This window comes from Eptesicus fuscus, chromosome 23 (assembly GCF_027574615.1).
Source record: "Eptesicus fuscus isolate TK198812 chromosome 23, DD_ASM_mEF_20220401, whole genome shotgun sequence".
In the NCBI taxonomy this organism is placed as follows: Eukaryota; Metazoa; Chordata; class Mammalia; order Chiroptera; family Vespertilionidae; genus Eptesicus; species Eptesicus fuscus.
Genome location: NC_072495.1, coordinates 9,145,752 through 9,159,667, shown reverse-complemented (window position 1 = coordinate 9,159,667; position 13,916 = coordinate 9,145,752). Strand labels below are relative to the sequence as shown.

At 37.2% G+C, this 13,916-nt stretch overlaps 1 protein-coding gene across 1 annotated transcript in view; it reads right to left on the bottom strand.

Moving 5' to 3' along the window:
* Nucleotides 1-13,916, bottom strand: part of NAA25 (N-alpha-acetyltransferase 25, NatB auxiliary subunit) — a 62,954-nt gene that overhangs the window by 37,329 nt on the left and 11,709 nt on the right. The window contains exons 3-10 of the mRNA XM_054712456.1: nucleotides 13,354-13,492; nucleotides 11,896-12,014; nucleotides 7,148-7,222; nucleotides 5,914-6,021; nucleotides 4,809-4,887; nucleotides 3,221-3,332; nucleotides 2,335-2,424; nucleotides 925-1,094 (exon numbers count right to left, since the gene is read on the bottom strand). Coding sequence (XP_054568431.1) covers nucleotides 925-1,094; nucleotides 2,335-2,424; nucleotides 3,221-3,332; nucleotides 4,809-4,887; nucleotides 5,914-6,021; nucleotides 7,148-7,222; nucleotides 11,896-12,014; nucleotides 13,354-13,492 — 892 coding nt within the window. The remainder of the gene's footprint in view (nucleotides 1-924; nucleotides 1,095-2,334; nucleotides 2,425-3,220; nucleotides 3,333-4,808; nucleotides 4,888-5,913; nucleotides 6,022-7,147; nucleotides 7,223-11,895; nucleotides 12,015-13,353; nucleotides 13,493-13,916) is intronic.

The following is a 13,916-nucleotide window of genomic DNA, read 5'->3' as shown; positions in this document are numbered from 1 at the left end:
CATAGGGAATGACAGAGAGAAGTTCACAGTTCATTTTAGAAGGAGCTACAAAGAACATTAATTAGATGATTAAAATTAACTAAGATATTCTAGGACAAAGATATTAGAAATGCTCATCATCCCGACAACTGGTCCCTAAAAAAATCCCTCTTAAACTTTATAAACTTCCACTGAGAACAAAATTTCCATAACAATGAATGGAGGAAAAAGATTTCTTTGGAGCTTTATCTTAAAATATAAAATTGAAAATTTTTTAAAGTTTATTATCTTAAACATAACAAAATTTAGGGCATTATTATTATAAGCTAACACTTAGTATTAACAAAGAATTACTGTTTTGGGGGAGAAAGAATGCCATTTTTCCAACAAAATTATAAACTAACACAATATGACACCCTTCACTTCTTGTGCAATAAGCTAAAACATTCATTTTATAAAAACATCTAAATGCTTCATCAAAGTTCCTGAAGGCCTCTCTTAATGCTTCACTATTCAATAAGTTATTTTCTCCCACATGTCATTATCCTTATAAACTTTAGCTTCGTTAATTGCCATAACTCTGCTAGACAGTCTTTCATCAATGTAAGTGCTGGGAGCAGATTTTCAATAAAACTTTCATACACTTCAAGAAATTCTGAAACTTTTATGAAACTGGCTATTTTACTTTGAAATTGATTTTGATATTATTGATCAGCAAAAAGAAAAAGAAAATGTCTGACAAAGACTCTGATGGATAAGGGAGAGATTGAGAGCTCATTTTATAAGTGATCCATTCATTAGTAAATATTTTCAGGTTATGGAGACATTTGCTTCCTACACATGACTCTGTTATTGCAGGCTTCAGATAAATGAATACTGCACTTAGGTATTAAGGGCTTCCCTGTACCTTCTCCAGGGTTCCCAAATATCACTACAGTTTCTTACCCAGTTTGTACTCATCATTAAAACCTTGACGTCGTAAACGTCTAATCAGCTCCAGTTTAGCTAAATGTGGTCCTCGAAGATGGCGAGAACTTTTAGATTCTTCTGTTATCCGATCTTCTATAAACTTCACAGCTTCTTCTGCAGAATAATGTACTTCTCCTTCTAAAGAGCTGGGTATAAACACACGAAAAAGGTATTTTTGTGCCTCTATTGTCCATTCCAAAAATTAAAGCCACACTGATTTGAAGAAACATATAAAAAAAATAAAATAAAGCATTTTGATAATTATAAAACAATTAGAGGCCCAGTGCATGAATTTGTGCATGGGTGGGGTCTGGCCACCCCGCCCCAATTGGGGCCGATGGGGTGGGCAGGCTTGGGGGAGGGGACATGGGAGATTGGCTGGCCGACCCCACCCCCGAACAAGGGTTGGAGGTCTGATCAGAGGGCCAATCAGGGGCAGGGCCAACCAGGGGAAGGGCCCCGGGCGGTTGGTGGACCAGCCCCCACACCCTGGTTGAACTTGGGTCAAACTCTGGGTCGAGGGGACAATATGCATATTATCCTTTTATTATATAGGATACAAATAGAATAAAAGAGCTGTAAGCATATTCTGGCAGATAACATGGCATATGATTACTCCCAATTGTGGCATTTGATTACTGCTGAGTGACTAACCAAATGTACCTCTTTTTTAAAAAAAAGGATAATTTTTGCAATAGGTTTTACTTTAGCCCTAGCTGGTTTGGCTCAGTGGATAGAGTGTAGGTCTGTGGACTGAAGGGTCCCAGGTTCGATTCTGGTAAAGGGCATATGCCCAGGTTATGAGCTCAATCCCCAGTAAGGGACGTGCAGGAGGCAGCCAATCAATAATTCTCTCTCATCATTGATGTTTCTATCTCTCTCTCTCTCCCTCTCCTTCCCTCTCTGAAATCAATACAAATATATACTTTTAAACATTTTTTTACTTTATAATTTTTTTTAAATATATATTTTATTGATTTTTTACAGAGAGGAAGGGAGAGGGATAGAGATTTAGAAACATCGATGAGAGAGAAACATCTATCAGCTGCCTCCTGCACACCCCGCACTGGGGATGTGCCCGCAACCAAGGTACATGCCCTTGACCGGAATCGAACCTGGGACCCTTCAGTCTGCAGGCCGATGCTCTATCCACTGAGCCAAACCGGTATAGGGCTACTTTATAATTTTAAAAAATGGAGAAAAAATCCTACTTTGCAAGTGATAAAATTATTGAGACAGAAAAAGAGAATTCAATTAGGCTTACAATGAAATTTTTTTGCTACAATATACTTAAAAGTGCCATTGTAAAATAAAAGCAAAAAATAGCAAAACAAAGCAACAACAACAAAAACAGTGCCATTGTAATTCAGGAAGAAGACAACTTACTGTTCACCTTCAGCAGGAGGAGTCCAGGACTCTTCGATCAGTCGAAAGACAGAATCGAAATAAGTCAGATAGAACTGCCAGTCATCTGAGCTAAAAATCAGATTGAATGGTACACAAAGAATTAAACACAAGTTGTGATAAATATGCCTTAGGAGCAATGATATTCAATTTATTTCTAAGTTATATTTTAGTCCTTCTTAGAAGCCCACCCTTCCCTCTAGGTTTCCTCCACAGCCCCAAATCACAGCATTCCAGAGGCATTTTAAAAGTAAAACAACTTGCCCTAACCAGTTTGGCTCAGTGGATAGAGCATTGGCCTGTGGACTCAAGGGTCCCAGGTTTGATTCTGGTCAAGGGCATGTACTTTGGTTGCGGGCACATCCCCAGTAGGGGGTGTGCAGGAGGCAGCTGACTGATGTTTCTCTCTCGTCGATGTTTCTAACTCTCTCTCCCTCTCCCTTTCTCTCTCTAAAAAAAAAATCAATAAAATATATTTTAAAAATAAATAAAATGTATGCATTAAAAAAAAGTAAAAAAAAAACCTTTTCAGATACTACTCTTTCCTTCAATAAAATGACCAGATCTAGAAAATTAATATTCTTAACAGAAAACTCCCCACATTAGCACTTCCTAAATGGGAGAGAAGGGGAGAAGGTTAGGCTAATATTAAATATTAAATTTGACAAATGATTTGCAGTGTTCATTTTAAAGACCTAATAACTCTTTACTGAAAGATGGTTCATCAAAAACTTTTTTTTTTTAATTTTAAAGTTTTCAGGACATACTTTATGCCCCAAAATCTCAAAAGACATAGACAAAACACATCGATAATGACACCTGAAAACCCCATTCTAGTCATATAGTCCAAAAAGAAGCATCTACTCACTTTTTCAATAAGAGGCGCCGGGAAAGGGCATTGCACTCTGGCCACCTGCTCAGCTTCTTGTACATAGCCATGCATTTATTTTCCCGACTCTGAATCTCACTAGTCAACTTCTCTACAATTAAAAGTTATAATAGTTGATAAGCTAGTTTCATTTCTGTTCAGAAACCAAAATAAAGTCCAAACACAAAAAGGAAAATAGCACATTTTCCCTCTCTCAGAAAACAGAGGCACCATTAGATACAAACTATTATCTTATTAAAAAATATTTTACTGAAGAGGGAAAAAAAGTACATTCATAGAGATCAATCAAACTCCCAATAGCTGAGAGGAGGAAAACTACAACTATATTTCTGACCAAATTAAATTTGCCCTGTCCTTTCTAATCAGGTTAGCAGATTAAGGATACTGACAATTATTATGAATTTCCTATAGAGAATCTAAATTTAAACTACACGCAGAAATACAATCTAGATGAATTGAAACAGAAAGGCTGACTTGTACCCATCTGCAAGGAAGCTGAAGTTAAGAGAGTAAGTAATGTTACTTATACACACACACACACACACACACACACACACACACACACACACACACAAACTCCTGCTACATTTTATATAACTAAAGTAGTTAACTATCATTTAGTGTAACAGTTTTATGACTGAAGTCTAATAAAAGATACATATTACATATTTGTATGAAACAAAGTTTTTTTTAATGACTACCAAATGAGAGAACTGACGTTATTCATCTATAGTTTAGTTAATCCCAAAGACTCTAAAAGCACAATTAAAAAACCAGGTTAAGCCCTGCCAGTGTGGTTCAGTGGTTGTGCGTCGACCTATGAACTAGGTCAGGGTTCGATTCCCAGTCAGGTCACATGCCCAGATTTCAGGCTCGATCCCCAGTAGGGGGTGTCTCCCTCCCTCTCTGAAATCAATAAAAATGTATTTTAAAACAAACAAACAAAAAAAAAACCAGCCAGGTTTACTGAGGCAATAACTGCATTTCCAAGAATTTCTCCTAAGGAAATCATCACACATGTTTAAATAGGGAACAAAAATCTTTGTCACTCCCTGACCAGGTGGCTCAGTAGGTTGGAGCATTGTCCTGGTCAGGGCACATACCTGGGTTGCCGATTCATTCCCCAAAGTGTTTCTCTCTCACATCTTTTTTTAAAACAAATAAACAAAAACACTCACAGACACAAACAACAGTATGGTGATTACCAGAGGAAAAGGGAGGTAGGAGAAGGTAGAAGAGGATTAAAGGGGGATAAATGGAGATGGAAGGAGACTTGACGTGGGGTGGTGAACACATAGTACAAAATAGAGATGATGTATTATAAAACTATACACCTGAAATCTAAATATTTTATTAACCAATGTCACCCCAATAAATCCAATTAAAAATATACTTTAAAAATAAATAAATAAATGTACAACACAGAAAAGTCTGGAAGAACATAAAATGATCACAAGTGATTTTTTGTGTCTTTATATCTTTCTGTTTCTGTATGAGAAGAAATTTTCCACAATAAACATTTTTCATGTTTAAACAGGAAAAAATACTTTAAAACTTTCAAAATTACCTCCTAATTTTCCTCTGATGACATCTAAGGCTTCCTGGTACTTTCCCAAACGCTCCAGGATCATATAATAAAGTTCAACCTTACAGAAAAAAAAAAACAAGTGCAATCACTGAAACTTTTCAATAATAAAAAGACAGCCATAAGGATGCAAAGTATAGCACAGGGAATACAGTCACTAATACTGTAATAACTATGTATTGTGACAGATGGATATTAGACTTATCAGGGGGGATAACTCCATAAATTACATAAATGTCTAACCACTATGCTGTACACCTGCAACTAATATAAAATATTGAATCTGAACTGTAATTAAAAAAGAAAAAATAGTCATTTGTACATTTTTAAAAAGTTATCTAATAGAAAAGAACACTATTCTCGAGATGAAATTAACAGTAAGAATCAGACAACAGAGTCTTCCCTATCTATATACATCTCAGACTAGAGTACTTGCTGAAACAGCTCCATGTTCATTATGTCTAAGCTGGGGTTTCCAATGCTTCACAATTACACAAAGGGCAAGAGTGAAGACCCCACTCTCTAAACAACAGTTCTTAATATTATAATACTAGAGGCCCAGTGCATGATTAAATCATGCATGTGTAGGTCCCCTAGGTCTAATCTGCCATCCTGGTGCCGGAGCGGACAGTCACCCAGCTCCCACACTTTTGCTTTTGATCGCAGGGGAGCTGGGTGCCTGTCCACTGGTGCACCAGGCCTTTCAGAAGCCTCCGGCGCCAGGGAGGCTTCTGAAAGGCCTGGTGCCGGAGCGGACTGGCACCCAGCTCCCCCGCTTTTGATGGTCCGCAGCGGGACATGGGCTCGCTGCCCCAGAGGCCCCTTCTGTGCCGCAGCACAGCCATAGCGCAGACGCTGAGCTCGTGCCGCCATAGCGCAGAGCTGAGCTCGTGGCGGCACGAGCTCAGCGTCCTGCCAGCCCAATCAGCCACCCCGGCCACCCGGAGTCCTGCTCCCCTGCGCCTCCTGGCCAATCGTGGGCATAGCAAAGGTACGGTCAATTTGCATATTTGTCTATTATTAGGTAGGCTTTATTGAAGCAACATCAAAATCATACAAATACAAAAGTAGGGCTTAAATTACTCACTTCAGCCTCTGCTTCTATCTTGTCCTCTTTCACCATTTTTTCTACCATTCTCTCAGCAAGGGGCAGAAACATCGTTTTTGAGAGGTTTTCATCCTGTGCTGATATAGACTAGAAGAGAAAATAATGTTTCATTCTAATTTCTCCCTGCCTGCACTATTTATATTACCATGCAGGCCATTACTATGACTCCAGCAAATAATTATTATACTATGTCAAATATCAGGCCTAATTTGAACCTGCCAAAAAGATACACTAAAGTGGTTTGCTTTACAAGAGATTGCTTTATTAAAAATTCATTATCCTATGCAATCTTGAAATGCTGAGTTTCCACAACATGACCTAACTTTTAAATAGATTATTCACACATTTTTCTAGAAATCTGTTAAGAGGGAGTATGCCTATACTGTTTATTATATACAAAGAGTATCATCGTGTTTGAAAAGCCTTTCAGATATTTTTTTGAGATGTTCATACATTAGAAGAGAAATGCCAATTGTTTATACAGCTTACTATTAGCCACAATTACCTTAGATTGGTAATTAAAATCAATGAATGATATTAATAATTTTAACACTGCCAGATTCTGCTCAAAGCTCATTTATCCCCTGTAAACAACCTTTCAGGTAGCTATTATGCTTATTTTATAGATAAAATGATGTTGAGATTCCCAACTGCACTCCAAGACATGAGGTGAAGCCAATATTTGAACGCAGACTTGTCTAAACGCAGAGACTCTCTGTTCTTAACTGCTACAATTCAACTCCTACCTCCCCATCCTCTCCTACAACATATCTCATTTCGGTCCTTACAGTAGCTCTGGGAGATAAGCATCTCTATTCTATAAAAGAGCAAACCCAGGCTCAGAAAGCAAAAGTGACAAAACAAGGTCACCCAGTTCAATAACCTATGCACTAACCAACAATATTGTCTTAAAGACAAACCTCAAGTCAAAATATCTAACATCTCAGGGTTCATACTTGATCAAATAACCCAGTAATGGGTCTAAAATTCAGGGGAAATACAGTCTGTGCTACACACAAATAAACCAATATAGCAACTCATAAAGAATACCAAAACTTCCCAACTCAAAAAGTCAACTGACAATATGGAAAGTCCCTGTTTGAGACATGCTACAACATATGACTACCCAAGACGTTCACAAGATACCTTAAGGACAATAACTATATACAAATATAAAAACAAATCTCAATCCCATTGTGAATGCCATACTCACTTGCATAATTAAGCTCATCACAGACCAAAAGTAGTAAGGGTTTTTGGGGACAATCTTATATAGAGTCATGCCAGCCTGAAAGACAGAGAGCCATAAATACTTAATTTAGAAAAGATCATACAGAGGGCAATTAATGATCTAGATATGTGGTGAGATATCTAGGAGAATAACAACACGTTTACATAGCCCAGGTGCTGTAAGTGCCTAGAGACTTGATGGATAGTCTATATTGCCTAGCAATGTAGGTAATCACAAGTGTGAACTTTTACATCAGGAATATTTCACCTTTGAAACATATTTTCTTAAATTAAAACCCAGTATTTCTAGCCCTAGCTAGTTTGGCTCAGTGGGTAGAGCATTGGACTGTGGACTGGAAGGTCCCGGGTTTGATTCCAGTCAGGGGCACATGCTCGGGTTGCGGGCTTGATCCCCAGTAGGGGGCGTGCAGGAGGGAGCCGATCAATGATACTCTCATTGATACTTCTATCTCTCTCTCCCTCTCCCTTCCTCTCTGAAATCAATAAAAATGTATTTTTAAAAATAAATAAAATAAAGTAAAATAAAATCCAGTATTTCTAGAAAACACTGCAATACAACATAGTCAGAATAGAATACCAAAACAAACACAAAATTTGGATTATGAATGTACATCAGTAAACAAACTTTACTGAAGACAAGACACTAACCAGTTATAGTAAAACAAATAAACAAAGAAATCTAGACAGTATATTTGAAATTAAAAATTAGAAAAGATTACCGACATAACTGAAAATTTTCTTAGGTTAGGAAAATAATCAGGATCTTTCAAGACACCATTAATTAGAACTGAACCCTTTCATTGTGAAATGCACAGTATACAAATAATATACTTAAAAGCAGGAACATAAAAAGAAAGAGTGCCTGGATGTTGTGGCTCAGTGCTTGAGCACTGACCTATGAACCAGGAGGTCATAGTTCGATTCCCGATCAGGGCACATACCTGGGTTGCTGGCTCAATCCTCAGTGGGGGCCGTTCAGGAGGCAGCCAATCAATGATTCTCTCTCATCATTGATGTTTCTATCTCTCTCTCCCTCTCCCTTCCTCTCTGAAATCAAAATATATATATATTTTTAAAAAGAGGAAAATAGATCTATTAATATGTAACGGAGGATCTATCTATAATTAGCCAAGCAGTAATCAATGCTATGAACTCCGTCAGCTAATGATAGTTACTTTTTCTTTTTAATCTTTTGACTATTTTCAATCTACTTTGACTATCTTCAATCCACTTTGAAAATTTCATGGAGCTTCTATTAAGGAAATGCCTATTCCTGCCAAGGATACAAATATTGTGTCCCAGTCTCAAAGGCACTTAAAAGCTAGGGAAATATAAGCCCTGGCCAGATAGCTCAGTTGGATAGAGCATCATCTCAATACACCAAGGTTGCTGGTTCAATCCCTGGTCAGGGCACATACAAGTAACAACCAATGAACGCATAAACAAGTAGAACAACAAATTAAGTGTTTCTCCCTGCCAAAGGGGGAAAAAATATCAACCAATGAATCATAAATAAGTGAAACAACAAAATCAATGTTTCTCTCTCTCTCAAATTAATAAAAAAAATAAAAAGCTAGGGAAAGATAAGACTAATACACAAATGACTAAAATATATTTGGTAATAAAAATAAACATCCTATACAAAAACACCATGCTAGGGTGTTTCTGAGAAAAGCAAGGTTAAGTTGGCTTATTCCTTCTTCTTTCTTTAAGGGAAAGCAGGGAAGGGAATTTTATCAATTAAGCCTTCTCCAAAGTAGCAGTCTTTCAGATGGACCCTGAAGTTTTAAATAGAATGTCTATAGGCAAAGATGGGGGGTAAGGAGATACATATAAATACAAATATTTGGGCAAATATTTGGATGAATGAATCAATTCTAGGTAGGAACAAAATTAGTCTGATTAAAAGCATAAATCAAAGAAAAACATACTGACACGAACAAGTAGGACATTTGGCTAAACAAAAGGATTAAGAAGAGTAGTAGGGAAAAGGATTAAAAGGTAGACTGAGGTACCGTTGTTGTAAGGCATTCAAAAGGAGTCTGAAGGAGAAAGGGACTAATGTGTATAAATCTATACTCTTCTCGCAGGAGTATTTTAGCAGTGAAAAAAAAGATAGGAAGACAGAAGAGGTGAGGTGATGAGGAACTAAACCAGGATGAAGTAAATAAAACAGGAAAGAGACCTCAAAGACAGTGTGGAGGTAGAATCAAGATGACGTGGAGACAAAACAGATACACAGAGTAGAAGGAGAATCTAAGATGGTTTGAGGTCCCTACTTTCAACACCAAACTCAGTAGGAATGGAATGTAAAGTGTTAATTTTACCTGATAATTTGGGGAAAGAAAACATTTTTTAATATATATTTTATTGATTTTTTACAGAGAGGAAGGGAGAGGGATAGAGAGTTAGAAACATTGATGAGAGAGAAACATCGATCAGCTGCCTCCTGCACACCCCCAGAGTTAGAAACATTGATCAGCTGCCTCCTGCACACCCCTACTGGGGATAGGCCCAAAACCAAGGTACATGCCCTTGACCAGAATCAAACCTGAGACTTTTCAGTCCGCAGGCCGACACTCTATCCACTCAGCCAAACCGGTTAGGGCGAAAGAAAACATTTCTAAAATGACATGCAAAAATAAAAAGAAATAGAATATAAAATATAAATTTTTAATAAAAGACAAAAATGTCATGTCCACACCCTACTATCTTACAGACACTAATATTCTGCTGATACACAAAACTTTTGAAGATAGACGAGTCTGAAAACCATGCCTGTAAACTGGTGGCTCAGAGAACCAAAATGTTATTCACATAAAAAGGAAAGTCTAATCACAATGTGAATGACTAGAAACTCTTCATTCAAGAGGGTTTTAAAAAGTACCTGCCAGAGATGTCACTGGGGAAGTAGACGTTTTCTGATTCTCTGGCTTCCTCCCTTATCTCCACCAGTTTATGAAAATCATTCACTTATTTAGCAAATATTTATTGTGCAGATGCTATTTGAGGAGCTGAGGATTCAGCAGTAAACAAAACAAGAGCCCTCACCCTCATGACGCATGACATTTAATTTGTAAATTACCTATTATCTCAGACTGACATACCACTTTCAAAATAAACACATATATATATAAGCTAAAAAATTGTAACTACCATAAATAGCAACATAGGTAGAATAAAAAATAGTGTTCCATTCTAAAACATTTAACACTAGAGTACTCCATTCTTCCAATACATGAAACTAGAATAATGCAAAAGCAAGATATAGGTAAAACATATTAAAGAACTGTAGCTGTTAACCTGGGCAGGTAGCTCAGATGGTTAGAGTATAGTCCTGATATGCTAAGGTTGCGTGTCCGATCCCTAGTCAGGGCACATAAAAGAATTAACCAATGAATGCATAAATAAGTGGAACAACAAATCAATGTTTCTCTCTTTCTTTCTCTCTCCAATCAATTTAAATAAATAAATAATTTGCCTAGATTCTGATAATTTAAAAAATTTTAAAAAGGAACTGTAATTGTTAAGGCACATCGAAGCAATATCTCCAAAAATCAAGATACAAAACTGCCTAACCAGGTGACTCAATTGGTTGAGGATTGTCCCATACACCAAACAGGCTGGGGTTTGATTTCCAGGCAGGGCACATGCCTAGGTTACAGGTTGGATTCCCCATCGGGGCATGTACAGGAAGCAACCCATTCGATGTTTCATTCTCACATTGATGTTTCTCTCTCTCCTTTCTTCCTCTCTCTCAAAAATCAATAAAAACATGTCCTCAGGTGAGGATTAAGAAATATATATATATATATATATATATTTAAAAACATAAGCACATAAAAGATTAATTTTAAGAAGGATTTATATTAATATAGTATCTTCCACCCTCCCTGATTTATTATTGTAACTTGATATTTAAAGAACAAAAACAAGTAAGAAAGCTCTGCCTTCAGAAAACATTACACCCACAAACAAAGCATTTTTAAAAGAAATACTAGCTTGGAATAAAAAGCAAGGCATGTAAATTCATAAAAAAAAAAAAAGTACTAGCTTGACATCATAACTTTCTATGCATGGGTTTATCAGTGCAGGTCTCATTTCCCGGAGATGTCAGCTTTACCCACTCATTAGTCCAAACGTGCACAAATGAGGCTCCTTCACAGGAATACAAGGGACACCTAAAATGCGCTAACTGGCAAAAAAAATAACAAGTATCCCAAGCAATGGGGATTCCCTCCTCTCCACCCTTCCCCCCCCCCCCACCTCACCAGTGGATTTAAAAATCTCATCAGGCTATAAATAATTACAAATTAGATGTAAACTTTAAAGTTAATTTTTCTATGTTCTGTTCATTTTTTGCCCTGAGATTTCTGCCCATTTTCTGAAACTGTACAGCAATCTGTTGCAGGGGAAGTTGAAGCCAACTTACCAGAACCAGACAAAACATATACCATCAGGCCACAAAAGAGGAACAACCAAATTTCCCCCAAAGGAAACATTTTTAAAACTTAAATAACAGCTTATCTTTAAAAAACACAAAGAAAATAATTGGCTGATCTCTACACACAAATACATAATTCAGTTCTACAGATATATGTAAATGCGCACATGTGCATGTACACACACCACTGCAGTTAAATCAGAGATTAAGAGACTTTGACCCCAATAGCAAATCCCGCAGCCCAGGAGGTTAGGAGATCAAGTTACCTGTTGCATTTTCTTATATTCGCCCACTCTGGCATAGGCCATGAAAAGGTGAGAGTGATATTCCTCACTACTGGGAACTTTCTTCACAGCTGCCTCATAAAGTTTTGTAACTAACTCCGCTAAGATAAAGAGCAATAAGATTTTCTTTCATTACTGAAGTATAACTTAAATCTTAACAGCATTTAATTTTTTATATTAAGTTCAACACTGAGCAAAACTAATCATTCATTACTCAGAAAAATAAATATGGTCAAGATGTAAAGAAAAGCAAGAGAATAAAAAATATTCAGGACAGCAAGTATCTCTTAGAAGATAAAGGAGGACATGAAACGGATGAGGAACACACAGGAAGTATTCTTAGTACTGATAATACTCTATTTCTTAAGTTGAGCAGTAAGTTCATGAATGTTCATTATTCCATATCAAACTGTCTAGTGTTACATCAAATATATGCTTTTATAATATGTATTAAGAAAAACAACTATTATTTCACAATAAAATATTCAAGATATCAACAATAAAAAGCTTTCTTACAGATTAAATGGCAGATCATCTAGAATATGCTTAGAAATAATTTAGCAAGGGGAGGAGTATAGATAAAATTGATCATGTATCAATTATTACTGAAGTTCGGTAATGAATACAATGGGATTTATTATGCTACTCTCTGTTTTTGTCTATATTTGAATTTTTCTATATTAAAAAGTGAAGAAAGTGGCCCTAGGCAGTGTTGCTCAGTTGGTTGGGCTTCGTCCTGTGCGTGGAGGGTGGGGTTGCCAGTTAGATTCCTGGTCAGGGAGCATGCCCAGATTTCAGGCTTGATCCCCAGCAGGGGGCATGAAGGGGGCAGCCAATGGATGTTACACTCTCAGATGGATGTTTCTCTCTCTCTCCCTTCCTTTCAAAAAAAAGCACCAATCAATAAAAAATATATATTATAAAAAAAAAAAAAAGCCCAGCCAGTGTGGCTCAGTGAGTGTCAACCTATGAACCAGGAGGTCATAGTTCAATTCCTGGTCAGGGTCAGGGCACATGCCCAGGATGCAGACTCAATCCCCAGTGTGGGGTGGGCAGGAGGCAGCTGATCAATGATTCTCTCTCATCATTGATGTTTCTATCTCTCTTTCCCTCTTCTTTCCTCTCTGAAATCAATAAAAATAGATATTAAAAAATTTTACTTAAAAAAAAAAAGGTGAAAAAAGGGTAACTCTCCCACTTAGCAAATCATAATGCCACAAATGAAACTCAAGTGCTCATTTCAATTCAAGGATCCTAATACACAGGAAAAAAAAATCCTTTCTGTCTACAGTCTTCAGAAATCATGGTTAATGCATTATTTTACCTTTGCCATCCACTCAAATCATGAGTGATAAGCAAATCAGACAAATAGAGAACTCAACCAGAAATAACCAAAAACTTAAGCTCAGGTTTAAAACCAAGGAAAAGAAAGAAACATACGACGATGCATCTCCCGGTAAAGAATAGTCAGTGCCTGCAGCGAGTTATCATCTGTGGGTTCAAGGGCTGCCACCTCCTGGGCCAAGGTAAAGGCTTCCTCTTGCTTCCCAGTTCTCTGTAATCCAATGGCCTTTAACACCTGACAGAAAAAAAAGACTAATCAGGTTGAAAAGGACTGAAAAGGAACCATAGAAAGCCAATTTGAAAGCACAAGATAAGTCGTAAGGTATTCCTAGATTGTTAATCAACTAAACCATTTTACTAAAAATATGAACAGATCAAGATTCTTTCCTATTTCAGCCATATTAAGAATGCAAGCCCTGGCCAGGAGGCTCAGTTGGATAAACTGTCATTCCAATAGGCCAAGGTTTTGGGTTCAATCCCTGGTAGGGGAAAATACAAGAGGCAACTAATGAATGCATGAATAGGTGGAACAACAAATCAATGTTTCTCTTTCTTTCTCTCTCTCTCAAAAATCAATAAGCATGTCCTCGGAAGAAGATTAAAAAAGAGAACAAGAGCCCTAGTTAGTTTGGCTCAGTGGATAGAGCGTCGGCCTGTGG